Below are 18919 nucleotides of genomic sequence, written 5' to 3' on the forward strand. Positions count from 1 at the left end.
GGGCGCAACCTGTGAGTGCTTCACCACCCTCAGCGGAAAAAATTTCTTCCTTAGATCTAGTCTCAGTCTACCCCCCTTTAGTTTAAAGCCATTCCCCCTTGTCCTGTCGCAACAGGCCCTGCTAAAAAGTTTACTGCCATCTTTTCTGTAAGCCCCCTTTAAGTACTGCTGGGATTTTAGGGTATTCACTTCAGGATCTGATGAAACTTGTTATCTTCAGTTTCCAGTTTCCTAACGGGCCAAAGATAACGCTTGAAGCTAGTCAGCCCCAAGGCAAAATTCCCCACCCTGCTTCTATCATGACCTCAGCCATGTCTTCACTAACAGTCCATCCTCTCTTTTCTCTTTCTCTAAAGTACTTTGCAGTTTAAAATCTTACAGTATTGGACTCATGAAGAGCTGAAATCAAATATATATATAAAAAAGAAATGCCGTAATGCAGTGCTGAGGTTGGGATGAGCTATAGAAGCCATGTATAAATTTAAGCTAGTTGTCGTAAGAATTTATGATATGCTTTTGGGTCAACTGATGGTGCATCCAGCCTCTTGACAGCACAGTATGAGTTACTGTTTTGAAAGGCCACATGAGCCTTTGAAAGACCACTTTTTGCCATTCGTCCTTCTTGTGTCCACATAGGCATTCACACTTGTTGGATTAAGGATGTTAGGTGTAAAACCAAGTCTAGCATGGGTGTTCAAAGTGGTGAGGGTGCCAGAGATGCTCAAGAACTCATGCCATGAGGATTGCACTATGAGAAGTGGCATGAACCTCCAGAAGGCAGCTCTTTTCCCGAGGTTTTCACCATCTTAGACCAAAACCCTATGAAAACATACTCTGTTGTGATTTTTTTGCTAGCCTTTACCTGCTATATAATTTCCTTCCAGCATTGGAGCTGACCTAAAACCAAAACTTTAAGGGACTCTGTTTTGGATTCGGAAGCAGAGATTGAAAATCTCTTGGAGTTTGAAGGAGCTCAGATTTGAGATTGTGCTCCTGACACATCATTAATTCTGAGATTGTTTTCCCAGCAAGCCTAGGTTTTCCGTTCCCAGTTGAAGATCATTTACCATTGACTGAATGGTGAATTATAGTAGTGGAATGAGGCAGAGAAATATGTCGATATCAGATAGAACAACGAGCAGTCAGTCAGATCTGAACCTGCGCCAATCTATACAACCCTAGCCTTGAAATTGTTAAAACAAAGAAGTTCATTACATTTAATGATCAAGTGTCCTTCAGATTTCTGAGGAGTTTATGTTAACCATTTATATTACTCAGCTTTAATATAAATGGCAAACTCTAGGAAAATCCTCTTAAAATTAAATTGGAAAGTTGGGGTTTTTTTAATATATCTATATAGGTTTTTTGCTTCAAGGAAGTATCTGCTTTCCAGATATCTCTTCAAACAAATCATGTCTGAACAGAAAAAATAAACAAGGAATAGCTGAAACTACAAGGTTTTGTTGTGTAGAAGAGCAGGGAAAGGAGTTAGGAAAAAAAAAGCTGAATTTCCTGAAAAAGTGCCTTTGTTTATGCCATGTGGCTATCACATTGCTGTCTAGAAAGTAGGGCCTTAACGCAGTGCTCTGATATAGCAGGTTCTCCAAATTGAGTGGACCCGATGTGCTTCACTGAAAATATTGGAGGGGATTTGGAGGGATGTACTACAATTTTGATGAGCCAGTTCAGAGACAGTTTTCTGTTTATCGTGCAGTGCCCAAAACAAACTTTGGGGTTGAAAGTGCTTTGTTTTTATCAATGTAAAGAAATAAAAAAAATAATTTATGAGGCATTCAGTGGTATCTTTATCACCAGATATTAACTGAGAGCAAATGGTTTATAAATCCAAATACCAGTGAGTAAAACTAGGTCTCCCTCTCTCTCACTCAGTCCAATCCACCAGTGCTTCAGCAAAAAATAAACTGTATTTATCCTTAAAATCATTTCCTCCATAGTGAGCTGTAGCAAATACATCAAAAGGCATCGTTAGCTTCCGATAGTTATTCCAAACCATTTGGTTTCATATTGTTGTAATTGAGGTGACTGTGGGTAATTGGGCCAGCATCCAAATGTGACATTTTTGGGCGGATGCTGATAAGATTAATGACATTTTCCTTCTTGGATAGTATTTTCAGCACTGAAAACACTCCTGTGTAATGTTTGAACTGGATAACAACTTGACAGGCGTGCCAAGTGCTGACTGTAGAGTCTCCCCACCTCTGAGTCCACTTCCTAAGCTCAGACCTGGGTCTCGTACTTACGGTCTGCTTATCTGTCTGAATCCACGAGGACTGGTAAGTCCTGGTATAACATGCTGTTAGACCTGGATGAGAGACGTTAGGAATTTGCAGCACAGCTGCTAGGTCTTTTAAAAAAACTCTGCTCACTGCTCTGTTCATTTCCCCAAAAAATTGTTACGGGGAGGGAAAAGCACAGAGTGAGACTTGAAGGGGTTGAGTCCTAGAGGAGCAGGTCATGTTTCATTGCATTCTCATTCCTTATAGCACTCGTGTGTATGTTCAGTAATCCCACCTCTTTCAATTAGGCTGTTGATGCCCTACAATTTTTCTTCCTTTTTAAAAAAAATTCTTTTCTTTTTTTTCCCCTAGACCCCAGGCAGGCGCAGTCATCCCCGCCATGGTCCTATGACCAGTCTTACCCATCCTACTTGAGCCAGATGACTTCACCGTCCATTCACTCCACAACTCCCCTGTCCTCCACTCGAGGCACGGGACTTCCAGCCATCACCGATGTGCCCAGACGCCTCTCAGGTAAAGACCGTGTTTTGCCTAAAACGGTTATGCGGATAGGAACAGGACTGGCAGAGGCTGCCTCCGTGGCCTCAGACAAACTTTCTTAAGAAGAGGAAAGCTCAGTCGGTGATAACAGGGTTACTGCACGGCGGGCGGGGGTCAAAGTCCCTTTTTTTCCGAAGTGGAAGAGCTGCTGTGTTGCTCTGAGCATGTATCGTTTGAATGTCTCTAGGTCCATTTCAGATCAGACTATTTTTTAATTGTGAATCTGATTCTATGAACAAATTCTCTCTCTTTTTTTTTTCCCCTACAAGAGGATGTTTACTTGCATGTTTTAAAGTAATTGTGATATTCTCTATTTTTTGGTGCTTTACTTTTGTGGTGTGTGTGCTGTTAGGCATCCTGACAGATAGATGCCTTTATCACTTCAATAGTTAAGGCTAAGGTTCATTCTCCCGCATTTCAATCCAGTAGCTCAAGAAAGCCTATTTCCTTAGTTAATGTGTACTTAAGATGCCTATCAGAAACTAGCTGAGTCACTGTAGGGTAAAGATTGGACAAATTGTGCTTTGGAATGATGCAGGAGAGAGGAAATACGTTTAGGAACATAGACAAGACAGCAGCGAGGAACTGAGACTTTTTTTTTTTATCAAACAAATGTGCATTTACATACTGTGCAATTCATCTCTAATGGTCTCAGTGATAAAACCATCTGTGTGAAGTAATCTGATTGCCCCAAAGTAAGATAGAGCCTGTCATGGCACACAGTCACCTTGTATATCTTGCCAAAAATGAGGAACCTTAGGGGAGGGAGGCTCAGTACTAAAACTCCAACCTTGCAAGTGTGGAAATATTAGCAGCGTATGCCAAAAAAGCATGTGTAATGTAAAGAAAGCCTTTATGATTCATTAATGAAAACCAAAGAATCAGTCTTATTACATCTATTTTTTGCATGTTTGCAAGATATTATTATAATCTTGGATGCTGCTGCCATACACCTGTTTGACTCGCAGCCAGGTGAATTTCTTGCTGTCGTGTTTTCCCCTTCCACCAAGCTCATAGCGCTGAAAATGTTGATCACTCCACTGAGCTGCATCACTGACAAGCTGAACTTCAGCCAGCAGGCATGTAGGATTTGATTAGTGTAGACTCCTTGATTTCTTTCATCTTGGAGGGGGGAAGCTTTGTTTCGCAAACAAACAGCTGCAAAAAACTCTGCGGTCCTAGTGCGCGCTGCCTTCTCAGAGATGCCAAACGTCTCCATGTGGGCCGAGGGTTGGAGGGTAGTGGAGCAGGTTCTTGCGGGCTCTCTATGCAATGCGCTGACTTCGTTCAAAAAACTTGATGGGCTTGATGCTGAGGAAGTGCTTTGTTTGGCCTGAAACAGGTTCCCTTTGAGTCAGAGCCTCCTGATGGTCTGTGTTGTCGAATGGGTTATTTTTGCAATTGTGCCCCCAGCAATACCTCCAGGAGAGGCTGGTCTGGGACCGAGGGCAGCTGTACCGCTGCATACTTGTCCTGCGGCCCTTTGCTTGCCTGTGTGTATTCAGACGTGAGTGCCTGGCATGTGGGCACAGGCAGAACGACTAAAAAACCTGGCTTTGTATATTATGTGGCCGAGGACTGAACTTTTCTGCTGTACTCTATAGTCAGTTGCCTTCACGCTTCTTGCCCTTCATCTTTTGGGGACTCGACTGACGCCTCCGCAATGCTCTTACCTATCCCTGTGTGGGGATCTTGCTTCCAGTTAGATTCAAGATTGAAAAAGGGGACTTTGATCTTCCACAAGTGCCGGAGGTTGTCTGCAGTGTTTGCTGACGTTCAGAAATACAGAGCGACGTTCCTGGGTGGAGGACCAGCTCTGATGCTCAGGCTGCAAGGAGGCACGTTGCAGCCCCAGCTGCAAACCCTGCGGTTCCTCTCAGGGGTTTGTTTCTACCTAGCAGTGCCACAGGGAGGGAGGGCAGGATCTGACCCCTTTTGTGTATGAAGTAGGGAGAGAAATGCAAGTTTAAAGCTGCCCCGTACAGCAACCAGTTTATCCCTCACACACAGAGAAATGCGAATCTTCACTCAGTTACTTGATACATCTTTCAGAGGAGAACAGAGCTTTGATGGGGGGGGAAAAATGACTGGTAAGAAACACTAAAAACGTTAGAAAACTTGAGGCACCTTCAGTGCATGAGGGAGAAATTAGAGTTTTACAAGGCCTTGAATAAAAACAAACTTTGCTTTCCGATACAGTGGCAGAAATCTGATTATCAAGGCTGTTAAAAGTATACAAGGTAATTTTAATGAATGCCATATTTACTGCCTGTTGCTTAACATCATGCAGGAGGAAAAATGGGTAAAATTTCCCCCTTAGGCCTTGGATGTCACACCTACAGGCACAGGATTTCCTACCTGCCACATTTTCATATCATCCAGCCTTTCCACAGGCCTCCATGGCTCTGCCTAGACCACTGCTTAAGTTGTGCTCACCCAGACATTGAAAATATATCATCTAATAAAGCACTGTGTCCTTCAAAAGAGAGTTTCATGGTTGTATTGTCAGTGGCAGCCCTCGAGAGCTATTTTTGATGGTACTCCCATGACCAGAAACACATCCATGGCCAAAATGATGGTGTTCCTCCCCATGCTGGGATGGGTACATCTCTTGGTGATGAGGACGCCTGTGTTTCCATCACAGATTAGGCTGAGGATCAAAGGAGGTTTGGAGCTGTAGGAAAGGAGGTGATGGGGGACTGCCACAGCAGTTCATGCAGTTCTCCGTCCCATGGGAGAGGGGAAAAGGGCAGCAGGCTGCAACCCTGAGGAGTTATTCGGGCAGGCTGGTGTAATGTGGCTGAACTGGTCGTGTCAGTGTCTAGACTGATTTCTGTGCACAACTGAAATGTTTGCGTGCATGCTGCAGGCACGTGCAAATGAGTGCCCACGGCTGTCAAAACTTCAAGTATTCATCTTTTATTCTCCAAATGGGGATCAGTGCTGTATTTGCAGTGTCGTACAACTAATTAATGATGCGTCACACATATTTGGGCAGTATTCAACAGCAATAGCTGAAAAGCAAAGCAAAAAAAGATTATCTGGCATCACTCATGCAACTTTTGAACCAATGATCTCTCTGGTGCATAAGTCCCATGTTCATCTCAAGAATAAATAAAAAGTAAGCTCATGAGGCCATGCAATTGACTTACCTTATTGCACCAACTCAGTCATAAAAAGAGCAGGATTCCCCATATTTTATTAAAATATCTGTCTGCTCAGACTTCCCCAGAAGACAGTGAAAGTTGGTGGCCTAGCAGATTAATATTCTTAATTAAATAATATTGTAGTGGAAACCATGGGAATATATGAACATGGTCATTTTAGAGAGAGTTTTGCCTGAGGAACGTAGTCTTATTGCATGATTCATAGTGAATGCTCTCAGCCTTTGTGTCTTATGCATAACCGAAGTGCATGTGGGATGGGGAGCATGAGTGTCTATTATGTAATTAATGTATATGATTCATATAAATACACATCACAGCCGTTTTACATAAAGCTTTGGGACCGATCCAGCAAGTCCTCAGCACATGCAAGTTTCAGAGCAGGGAGCACAGGTCGGGTTGTTCCTGCAGTCACAAGAGGGCTGCTCCGCAGCAGGTGAAGGAGGTATGGTATAGATGTCCCCAGGGCAGACATCCATATCTGAGACAGTCACCCTCAGCTCCCTTTTGAGTCAGTGGGGACAAACCGGCATTTGCAGGACTTGACCAGTCTGCAGATGAGCTGTACTGGTCCCTGGCAGTGCCTTGGAAGAGCCTGTTTGTCTCCACGGGCTCTAAAGCAAGCTTAGGTGAGTAGTTCAGGTACAGGCACGTCTGATCTGATAGTCTGCTTTTGATGAGGTGATTTAAGAGGTGATTTAACTGTCCCATAAACATAGCCATATCACAGCCTTGTTACACTTCAGTCCTGGTTTAACCCTGCCGGGCTCTGCCTCACCCTGACCTCTACCTGCTCTGCGATTGCAGGGTTTGAGCTTGAATTTAATTTTGTTGAGAATACTGAGAAGGGAGGTGGGGAGACTTCTTCTTCCCTTAGACTTTTCCTGGACCTCCTCGCCCTTCTGCCTAAACGCTAGTCTCTTACTTTTTGCTTCACCTTTGAGAGAGACTTGCGGGGTCAAGGTCTTAATATGCTGGAGGACCTGCCCTGCAAGTGTAACATGAACACATTCAGTGCTGGCTGTAGAAGAGCCTGTCCTACCCAACTGTGTTTGACAAATGCCCGTATGACAAAGGAGAAAATTAAAACTGAATCTAAATAGCAGGACAAATCACCAAACCTACCTTTTCCAGCCCCGGGCTCGCACTCTTTGCAGATAGTTGTCAGCTGGGGATGCTGGCCTCATGCCACCATGCCCAAACTCTCCCGTCCCACGTGCTGCAGTCCCCGCAGCGTGCAGGGTGGATTTTGCTGTCTTTATATTTACTGTGTCATTGAATAGGGACACGCTGAGATAGATGAGGGACACGCTGGGCTCAGCCTTTAAACAAAAGAAGTTTGCAGACCCATCCCTCTGAACTAAAATGGCCGGAAAGGAATATCTTTACCAATAAATTACACAGTGGTAGGGCCTGGGCTGTTAAAGACTGGTATTGTTAAATTGTCAGCGAGGTTGGTTTTGAGCGGGGTTGGCCAGCGTGCTCCCGAGCAGGTCCCAGCCGTGGTTTGGAAATGAGCAGAGTCCCAAACCCATTCCCGTGGGCAGCTCAGAGGCAGCCACCCAGTTCTGGGGGCTAAAAGGATTTAGTATTACAGCTGCGGCCAGACCATTCCAGCTGGATTTAGAGCCAGAGAATGGGCCCTGACCCTGGGCTGTTTGCTAGTTCGAGTGTAGCCAAACTTTCCCATTAATTCGTCTCGCTCTGTAGATATCACCGCATCGTGTTAGACCATCTTGGACCTTCATCGGATATTGAATTTAAGAAACATTCCTGTTCTCCCAGCTCACTGAGGGCTGGCAAGTAGAAATGCAACCCTGCGAATGCCAGCCATGCCCTAATCAGTGACAATACTGTTCCTTTACACAATTTAATTTTCATTCTTCTAAGCCTACAAATCTTAAAATAAAACAAACACATATAATGGAAGCAGCTCCAGCTGAACCTCTGGATTTAGTGCTTGTATGTTAATGAGAAAGTGGCTCACAGCGATGGGCTGGTTTTTCTTGAGGTCCTGTACTGGTTGTCGTCTTGGGTTTCTAACCCTGAATATGAATTACCTTGGATTTTGCTTAATGTCACATGCACGCATGATCTTTATAATAAGTATTTTCCCTTTTGGGGGCGGGGATTTGGTCTTTGAAAAATATTAACTTTAAGAAAGAAGAGTTGTTTATCTTCTTCTAAGGGGCTCAGAAAACTTTACAGCCACTAAGTAAAAACTGTGCTCATGTGAAGTAGCTATTCTTGCATCCCTTAATTCCTGCTAACTTCATTAAATAGGGGTACGTGGGTAATAAGCACGTTTCAGGACGGAACTCTTAATAAGAGAAGGCATTAGTGCTGTCTCCAAAATACAATTCTTTTCCTCTTTACGTGCTCTGGGGAGCAGAGAAATGGTTAATACCGTGGCCATTGCCAGCAAGGGCCTTGGTGTTAGCAGCTCCTGAAATGAATGAGCAGTTCACGCTTCAGCAATATTGTCTCAGGCTCTTGGCAAACCCAAGGAGCCAGCTCAGTTTCTGGTGCACTCGCTACACTGTGATGTTTTTCTTGGTGACTATAACAATTTTCACTCTGTCTTCTTTTTTTTTTTAAAATGGAAGCTGAGAGACTCAAGGTTGTCTCTGTCTCCATTTTTCAATGCTTTCCCTGCGAGGTGACACTGAGTTAAGGCAAAGTAAAGAACTTTGGAGAGCTCAGGTCTTCAGAAACAACCCGCTCATTTTGCTACCCTCCCTAAACTTGTAACTTGTCTTTTTTTTTTTTTTTTCCCTTCATTATTTTTCAGTGGTTCTATTTATTTTGTTTACCGCAGGTTTTCCATTTTTAGTCTCCTGCCTACTTGGTGCCACCTGGGAATCCCAGCACCTTGGCACTCGTCTGTAGGGTTTCAGTAGCAGCCTCTCTGCTGGGTAGAATCTCTCATTGGAGTTATTGTCCAGAAGATGCGTTGCATGATCCCTACCTCAAGGATGAAGGCCAAATTCTTCTAGCGTGGGTGGCCTCAAATTAGGCACCTATACCCATATTTAGGTGGTAAAACAAGCGGGCTGATTTTCAGATGTTTGAATATTATAATGCGTGTCTTTAAGCCCTTTTCATTTACTTAAAACGGCTGTCGGGAGAGGAAATAAACAGGAAAAATGAAGGCAAAGGGAAAGAGTTTTATTCATGAAATAAGGGATTTAAAAAATACCGAAAAGAAACAAGTGGAATGTTTTTAAATGGAATAAATTTGTTGCTGATACAGGCAGGAAATAGCACACTCAAATATATGTGGATGTATAGATATATTTTTATCTGAGCTTTTTTTGCAATGTGTTTTATATTTAGGACACATATCAGGATTTGCATCTGTTTCCAGAACTTGCTGCTAACAGTTAGTAATGATGCCAAAACATACTTTAGTTCCAGCTTGAGACCAAATGATATTCAGGGCTTTTTTTTATTACTAATTTAGGGTCTGATATTAATTAAGGAAATTTTTCCATAAGTGCCAGGCCTTTTCTGAAGAACTCATTAAAATTATATTAACTTAAACCGGAATCACAGTCTGAGCATGTTTTGTAATGATTATTCTTACTGACTCTGCTGGGTTTTGTAAACAGAATGCTAATTGTTAATGGGGCAACCGGGCGCTCGATTCCAGACTTTCAAAGGGCCAGATCCTGAGCCATTACCTAGATGTGTGCTCCCAATAAAGTCAATAAGCTCCTAACAGGAAGGCTGTGGGACCGAGCTCTTTGTTTCATCCTTGTGCAAAGGCATATGATGATTTCTCCATTCCCTTGGTGGAATCGCTGTTGGTTTTCTACCTAGGATGGAGCCAGCAGTGGTGGCTGATGCAGGACCCTGTGTGTCCTGATACGGAGAGGGAATCTAACCCCATATGTGAAGCTCTCTGGTACATATAGGGTGATCAGGATCACTTATTATGCTCTTAACTCTGTGGCCATGAGTCTTCGTTGCACTGAATTTGGTTTGATTAATTACACAAGCTGAATTTATTAAATGGTTCCATAAAATGCGGGAGACTTCGGTCCTGCTCAGACTGTGACTGTGTTTGGTACGAGATAGGTAGAAAGTATCTTATGCCCTCCAGGACTTGTATGGTTTAAAAGGCCCAATTTTGCAAATTTTACACTAAAATATACAATTCAAGAGGCAAAAACTGCTGCTGGTAGAAATAGCTGGAGCTGCCTTGACTTTCGGTGAAATTCCTCGCATTTCTGGCCATACAGAATTTGGCCATGCAGAATTTGGTCATGAAGGGAGCGTTAGAGCCTAGCAGAGCTTCACAACGCCTTTTTGAAGTGGTTTAGTAATAGTTGTTGGCCCCATTTTACAGATGCCCAAATCTCCTCCCCTCTCGGTGGATGTTTTAGCAGAAGAGGATCTGGTGTCATGCCAGGCTGGTTGTCAGATTTAAAAGAGCATTGATGTTGGTGATACGGGGCTGATACTGGTGACTGAAAGAGAAGGTAAGAGCCGTGCAAGTTGTTCAGGCTTTCTCTGGTTGTACAAAAGAAAACAACGTAGGCAGCGAAGGAGAGGAAGATGAATGAGATAAAATGAAGGTGCACACCTTCACGTGGCTCATAAAGGATGTTATTAAGAGAGAAGGAACTATTTCATATGCATAAAGGGAGGGTATTTGGGGACGCTAATCTAGAAATCTCTTAATATTTGCTTTCAGACTGACTCAAAAAGAGCGAGGGAAGGGATCAAAGCAAGCAGTGCCTTTCCGAGCTTGGGACAGGTTCCCCATGTCCGCAAGAGTGGTGTGCGGGTGGTGCAGGGTCCCCTCGGGGGGAACCCGACCCTGCACTCACACGGTGCTCGATTGTGCTTCTGTGTCCAAGGAGTTTTTGGGGACAGCAAGGATTTTTAGCACTGGTGGAGCTTTGTCTATAAAGCTCAGGGGAGAATAATTTGATGTAAGGAGCTTTCCACAGATATACAGATTCATAGGTTATTAATACAGTAAAGCCCATGTGATCATCTGCTTTGAACCCAGCTGTAAGATTTCCCCAAATTAGCTCTTATTTGAACTTGAGGATAACCTTTGAGAAAAAAAAACACACACAAAAACTCAGTCGGTCTTCATTTAAAAATTTCCAGGGAAGCAAAATCCACCACAACCTTTGGTTAGAGACACTAATTAAGCTCGCTTTGGAAATGTGGGTCTTATTACTAGTCTGAATTTGTCTAACTTTACTTTCCACTCAGTTGAACTTTCTGTAACTTTGTCTGCCAGATTGCAGCACCGGTTTTCAGTTCTGTGGCTCGAGTGGGTTCCCATAGGTTTTGGTGTGGTGGTGACAGATACAACAAGGAGGTGGTCAAGAAAGGAGGTTGCTGTGGTGGGTCTCAGGGAGATGGCAGAAGCCACAGGGAACTGGACGTTGCAGGATGCAGAACTGGTTTGACTTGCAAGGAGGCTGGAGGGCCACGGTGCAAAATGATTTTGGTCGTTTAAGTTTGCTGTGGGTTCACTATGATCTATCAAATACTGGAAGTTCCCTTTACAACAAGGAGGTGGTCAAGAAAGGAGGTTGCTGTGGTGGGTCTCAGGGAGATGGCAGAAGCCACAGGGAACTGGACGTTGCAGGATGCAGAACTGGTTTGACTTGCAAGGAGGCTGGAGGGCCACGGTGCAAAATGATTTTGGTCGTTTAAGTTTGCTGTGGGTTCACTATGATCTATCAAATACTGGAAGTTCCCTTCCCTAATCAGCCAAACTCCTACGGTATCCGCTGAAAAGGAGTTATTTTTGGTTGAATTACTAGTGGGACTCTATTTTTCCAACCCACCTGAAAAAACGCACTGAGAAAGCATTTTTCACTGACTTTGTGGGCTTCTGCAATTCCTTTAGGAATTTTTCTGCTTTTATATTTGCCCAATTGTAAAGTCCCTCCCATTTTTTCTAACAAAATGAATTTAATTCCTCACCCACTACCCTAGATGGAGATAGAGGAATAGGACAACAGGATACACATTCTCCCCTAGTTTTCATACACTGTTTAACCTTTCATTTTAAGAAACGCAGCTATCGTCACGGGGGCTTTTTCCTCCAGGTTTAGTTAGCATTTGCTCTGTCAAAAGCAAAGAGAAGCCTGCAGCGCAGACCTCAGGCTGTGGCTCCGTTGGGTAGCAGACACCCAGCCAGAGCAGCCTCTTCGCTCTCCATGTTCATAATTATTCCACGGGCAAATTTGTGAATAGAGAGTTGAAATTGTGGTAATCCCTTGGGATTACTTGGACCCGGCAATGCTGTCATTGCGTGAAGAAGTTTAGTTCTGGCCAAAGAGGTATCATACACTTAATGCAGGGGGTTTTTGTCGCGTTTTAAAGGTGCTTGTGGAGGAGGAGAGGAGTCAGTGTGCTGTGTCTTCAGCCCTGTCTGGGCCATGTCACCTCCATGCTTCCCGGTTGTTTTTCCCAAAGGTCTCTCTAACCACCCGCTTGACCTTTTATCCTGTGGTAGCCATGAATGTTTGCCGCAATGTGTTATTTTGTGATACAGAAGTGCTGAGTGTAGGCAGCTGGAGAAAGCCTCCTTGGGCTCTTGTGAGAAAGAGGAGCAATCACCAGCAGAGAAAAACAGCCCAGGGGATTTGAAACAAGGATCAGTTCTGAAAGCAAAATGGAGAGGTAGGGCATCTCACGTCAATCTTTCTGCCTCTTAACATCACATTTCTCTGGTGGTGAGAAGTGGAAGGTGGTATGCTTGGATTAGGAGCGGTAACCACAAAGCCTCTTTCATTTAGCTGAGATAAAAAGTCCCTGCAGAAGCTCTAGTGATGCCACGTGCGTGGTGTCCACTTGTTATTTTTAACGGTTAACTGGGCTATTGCTGTCTGATCCATAGGCATCAGTGCTTTTTTATGCCCTTTTCAATTAAACAAGCACTGTCTAGAATTGGCAGAATATTATGAAGCTGGCAGCTAAAGGAATGTCCACTTTGTTTTGGTTTATATAATTAGGCTGCGCAATGGGCTTGCTTGGAAAACAGGATTGCAGCAAAGGTACAGGACCAAATGTATAAGGCACATCATTTTTAAGTAATAGATATCTGTAAAAACACAGCTCGCCATATTTAATTCCGTGCTGAAATTACATTCTGTGTTGTGTTGAAAGCTGAACATGGGATTGAAAGGAGATTTCCACGAACTGGAGATCAGTCCCCTGGCCAGTCCCTTTGACAAGGCTTCGCGTGAGGTTTTGACTTTAGCTGGAGCACCCAAGTTTGGCTACTGCAGGCGATGCGGTTCAGTGATCAAAGTAATGGTTGTATTTTTGAATAGCTAATAGGTCCTTGCTGGAATCACCGCTGACCACCTGATAGGCAGCGGCTGCTAATATTGTTTGTGTTGCGGTAGCGTCTGGAAGTCGGATCCCATTGTGCTAAGGACTATACGATTAAAGAAGAGGAGGAAAAAAAAGAGATGTCAGCCTTGTCCTCTATGAATTTGAACTCTGAAATACAGTACAACCGGTTACAAGATGTACAAGAGAATACAAGAAGGAATTGAGGAAACACGAAGAGAGCCAGTTGGGTGATAGCGGTGGCTGCAGCCTCGCTAGAGCCGGGTGGTAGTGAGCGTGGGTCAGAAGGGAGTGCAAGGACGATGTTTGAAGGAGGGTACTGAGATGGCTCTGTGGCTCTTCACCTCCTCCCAGGCTTCAGGGGCATCAGGAAAGCAAGCACAAAGCTGCTTGTTACAGCTTGCAATAGGAGGCAAGCAGTGTTGGTCAGCATCAACACTGAAAAAGCTGAGTGGGGCAGATCATTAGCCCCACCAGGTCAGACCAAGGGTCCATCCAGGACCCATCGCCATCTCAGCATGGCCAAAAGTGGTCGCTCAGTTCCCCTGGGGTGCAAAACCAGAATTTATATATTCCCAAGCTGTTGGGGTTTCCAAAGCTGGAGCTTTATATCTGGATCTTTGTATTTAATAGCTGTTGATAGACCTCTGTGAATCTACTTACCCTTAGGTAGGTGGGAATAACTCCAGAGGAGCCACTAGATCAATTCTTCTGTTTCCTATAGGTTTGTAGTGTCATAGTCATGTAGAATTGACAGGGACCTCATGAGATCATATGATCTGTGCCCCTCTGTGCAGAAATAGGATCGAACATCTGCAGGTCATTCCTGTTAAGTGTAGCCAACTAGTTATATGTATTGCTGCCACTGAAAACAAAAATAAAACCATGTCCCAAAGAAGGAAAAATCCCAGCCAAAAAACATCATTAAGGTTGAAACAGATCATTTCAGTGTAGTTAAAAGATTTTTAGAAAATAAACTGAAAAACAAAGGAAGTCAAAGCTAACATAATAAAAGAATATATGAATAAATGCTTGAGAAGTGATGGGGGCTTTATGAATACATTCGAAATATCCCTGGGCTTCTGAATGAGACTGCTGGCCATAAAGTGGGAGGCATCACTGCAGCACGGTGAATAGACCTAGAGCTGCGTAGGGTTTGTCAGCATTGACAGAGGGAAGGTATAGAGTAGAAACCTCTGTGAGAAAGCATAAACATTTAAATAGCCTCTAGGGCGCGGATTGCAAAGGCTGGGATCTGGACTAGGGACTGAGGACTGAAGACTGAAAATTAGACCTTCTGCAAAGGTGACTGGTTTACCAAATAGGAAGGGAAGCAAGTGCCTCAAAAACACCAGGAGGGCTGCTGACCCGAAATCTCTGCAACATAAGCCTGAGATGAAATGGCTCATTGGAAGAGGCATCTCGCAGAAGCTTCTCAGAGGAAGTCCCCGGGAACTGTGATGTGGATGCTGGCATGGTCAGAGGAGCCACAGAGGAATCCTGGCAATGGGAAAAAGGCACCTCTCTTCCCCCTTTCTTCCCTCTTCCTCTCTCAAATATCTCCCTCTAAAGGGATTTTTTGTTTGTTTTTGTTTTCATTTTGATTCCTGCTAAAAGCCAACCCATGTTGGGTTTTTTTTATGGGTGAAGAGGAGCGCAGGGGAGGATCTAAGTACCACCGGAGCCTAATTAGGAGCCATCATGTTAGATTCCAAAATTAGATAGGAAGCTGAGTTTAAGGGTAGTCCAAACGCAACCAGTTCCTAGTTTGGCCTGGCCCACGTAGGTGGGCCAGACTGGTTTGGAGCTGTTTTGAGGACAGGCTGCTTGCCCGTGGAGGAAACTGTTCCAGCCGCAGTGGAGCTGGAGCACGGCGCCTGGTCCTCAGCCGGGCCAGCTTCTCCTCTCACTGGTCTGCTCTGCAGATGCGCTGGAGGGGCGTTTAGTTTAAAGCAATTCTAGCTGTTGCTTTCTCAAGCAGATGAAGACAACTGAAGGCGATAATTGAGGCTGACTTTGTATGCCTCTTTTTAATTTCAGATATCGGGATTGCATATGAAAGTTTATTTTAAGCCAAGTTCTCTTTACTCTGTCTGACTTCCACCTTTTCTGTATCTTCACCTGTTGAAGAGCTTATAAAAAATGTCTGATGGGTTTTGCCTTTAACCTTTGTAACTTCGCAACATCTTCCAACAAAGGATTTCATAGTATTTTTCAAACTGTGCTACTGACCTTTGCCACTTGGCTAATACAAAGTATTACAATATCCGTCTTATAGCAAGCAAAATTGAGCCAGGAAAATCAAATTATATGCCCAAAGTCACAAAACAAATCAGTAGCAAGAGCCAGAAAGCAATGCATCACATTTCCCCTTTTAACAGCTTTAATGGATAAGTGGGCTTTCTAAACTTCTAAATAGCATGGGCTTTCTAAACTTCTAAATAACATATGCTTTTTTTGCCAATATGCAATTATCCTGTGCAATATCTCCATGATACATTTATTTTTTACCAGCCCAGTTAGGAGTTGTCCAAGCTCTTTTTTGAAATAAAGCAAATTCAGAGACTTGTCAGGTTATCCTGACTTAACTACAGGCTTAGTTAGACTTTGGTAGGAGTGTGCATTTCTGCAGCCTATTGGCAAGCGCAAGGCGGTGAGTCTTAACTTAATCCTCTGTTACAGAATTGTAGTATCTCACATTTACCATGAGCTGTGGCCATTCAAGTGACTGTTACTCTGGTTCATCTGAGACGTGGTAGCTTGCATTTTAAGTTCAGACCATCAATAGTGATTTGAGCTGCTAGTGGTATAGCCCAAGTTGCCATACAGCAAACAGCCTAAAGCGTGTTTATGATGTGAGGTATTACAGACCAAAGTCTGTTTCTCTTTCTCATCACCAGTTTCCTGGGAGGATAAAAACCATATTCAGACTTTACACTATGGAGAAGCAGCATTTATTTAGAGGTGTTCAAAGTTGGGCTGGTTTAAGCTTCAGCTCAGCTGATGAATGGAGATGCTGTGTGGACAAGCTTATAATGGATTGAAACTTAGCTTACAGTAGCTTGCCTCAACTTAATAAGAAACTCAGGTTGGGTCTGAAATGAATGAAAAAAATATACGGAGGGCTTTACACTGCTTTTATTAAATGAGATTGAAAATCATATATTGTTAAAGTGGTGCAATGCTGAATATAAAAAGGGATACAGTTCTCTAGCCCTGCATACAACCGTGTTTAGCAATCTGTGTCCTGCTGAGTTTGATGGCAGTTTGGTATCTAATTGGGCACTGAGTGCCTAAATGCATGGATTGAAACCCCTGTAGGTCTTTGCACTGGTCAGTATTTTTGACTCTAAGATATAAGAGCAGCAGCTCTAGCAAAAACAGCCCAGCGGTTGCGTGCAAAGGTTTCCTCCGTCTCCCCGAAGCTTGTGGTGACTTGGGGCACGTCTGCATTGCACAGCGGTGAGTTCTGCTCTGCGGCTTGTCGAGAGCCACAGCTTTGCTCCTGCGATGCCGGGGGTCGTGACGTCCCCGGGCTGCTCTCGCTCTGCCCCACGAGACGGGCTCAGCGGTTCGGCTCGGTGTTTGCCCACGGATCTCCCTGCAGGGCTCCTTTGCACTCTGAGCCTCCCGAAATTCCTTTGACCGGTGGGTCTTGAGTCATGCTGATGTGTTTGACAATTTTATCATGGCCTGACGTTACCGCTGTTCGTGTTACTTGGGGGAAATGTTATGTTCTCACTGTAAGGGAAAAAACTGGCCGTCGCTGGGTGAGTTATTTTCCACTGTTTTCACTCCAACAGCGTTATTTCGCCTGCTGCTAAAATCCTTAACCTAAGATGGAAATGCTCCCCCGGTATCTCCCTTCTCATTCCTCCAGTATCCAGAAGTTCTCCGTGAGCTAAGCGCCCTCATCCCCTTCGGAGCGGCTGCCCTTGCGGGCTCCTGTGCAGCTCCCTCTCCGAACACAAGCAGCTGCTTTCAGCTGCCTCCCCGCGGGACGAGGTGTGCCTGTTTACCCTCCGGGGACACAGGACTTCATGCCGGGGAGGAGAAAAAAAACCCAACATCATGGCCTTGGATGTGGACAGGGACCGAGGCTGAAAATGTCTGTCGAAGGGAGAAGTTATTTTGGAGGGGAAAAGTGTGTTTTTAATTGTTTAGATGAGGGGGTTTCGTGTTTTATGGATGTCTGGGGGCTGGGGAGGTGCCTTTTCTTCCTCCGTGTACAATATTGTTCAGGAAAAAAAAAATTGGACTACCTACATTTGTGAATTTAAGTTTTTTTGGCCAGAAGCATAACAATTTGTAGGGTTTGATTTTTCTCTGGAAAAAAAAAACCCCACGTTTTGAGAACAAGGCCCGGGTAACCAAAATATGTTTGTTTTTGTTTAAATTGCTCAGTAGAGAAATCGTCTCTTGTCTATTGTTAAGAGAGAGGTTTAAATCAAAGGCAAATTCTACATATTCTAAAATATACAGACAACTCTTTGAAAGCAAAGCCAAGCAAAACTTTAAAAGAGACCTTCTCCTTGATGCAGAAGTTTTCAGTTAGTTTACTGTGCTGAGGCTCGAGTGGAAAGAAACAGCCTGAGAAACAAATCACAGATCCCCACTTCGGAGGCGGAAGTTGGGGAGAGCATCGTATTAATAGCACGGGAGACCCTTCCGCAGAGCTTCTTGTCCAGGGCTTTTCCAGCAGCAGCAAGGAAAAGGCTTTGCAGTTTGTGGGGATTTTTGTGTTCGGATTTGGTTGTGGAGGGTTTAAGCGAGCTGCAGAGCAAGGGAGCAGAGGGCCTGATCCGCTCGTGTTGGGTGGTCCCTCCTACTGCAAATAACCCTATTGAAAACAGAGGGACTATTTGTGGAGTCATTTGTTTGTCAGGAAAAGTAGGGTTTGTAGGATACGGCCCCAATTAGCAGCCAAATTCCTGGTTATTTTCTTGTGATAAAAACACGACTAGCTGTCACAGAGATGCACGTAGCATCTCTTCGGTTCCTGTTTGAACTCCTGCCACTTGCTCCGTGCTTCTTCCCGCTTCCTTGGCCATCCAAAAATTATTCCGGCACCACGCTAGCTCGGATGAGCTGGCTGCTTCCCTCCTGCCCGGGAGTGATGTGGCCTCCGGCCCTTTGCCATGCCTTTTGGGATCGGCAGGGCTTGGGCTGTGCATTCCCTGGCTCCCGCTCACTGGTACCTATTGGTGAGGGCACCTGGGGGTTGCTCTTGACCTTCGGCTCCTGGCTGCTGGAGCACATCAGGCGGATGATATACACCCCCTGCGTGACACCGCTGCCTAACACCCAACACATCATTCCCACCATAAATCCTGCTTTTAATATGACCCAGGTACAGACAACCCCATCCAGAGGGTGTCCCTCCTGAATCCAGCCTTTCTCAGGAGATTTACTTAGTGAACAGTTTATCACCGAGCCGCACTTTTTGGAAATGCTCTTAATTGCCCACACACGTTCTCACACGGCGGGCGCCCTGCCCGACCCACGCGCGCTGGCGCAGGCAGGGCGATGGCCCCACCGCCGCCCCGCCGCTGCCGGCCCCGCGCGAGCTCGGCGCGCCGGCGGATGCCAGGAGGGCTTTCTGGGAGCCGAGGGGGCGCTGATAGC

General features: G+C 44.7%; 1 protein-coding gene across 1 annotated transcript in view; it reads left to right on the forward strand.

Moving 5' to 3' along the window:
• RUNX2 (runt related transcription factor 2) overlaps positions 1–18919 on the forward strand; it is a 90650-nt gene that overhangs the window by 62185 nt on the left and 9546 nt on the right. Inside the window, exon 7 of the mRNA XM_019474557.1 lies at positions 2610–2771. Coding sequence (XP_019330102.1) covers positions 2610–2771 — 162 coding nt within the window. The remainder of the gene's footprint in view (positions 1–2609; positions 2772–18919) is intronic.

The sequence above is a fragment of the Aptenodytes forsteri genome, unplaced genomic scaffold, assembly GCF_000699145.1.
Source record: "Aptenodytes forsteri isolate BGI_AS27 unplaced genomic scaffold, ASM69914v1 Scaffold57, whole genome shotgun sequence".
Lineage (NCBI taxonomy): Eukaryota > Metazoa > Chordata > Aves > Sphenisciformes > Spheniscidae > Aptenodytes > Aptenodytes forsteri.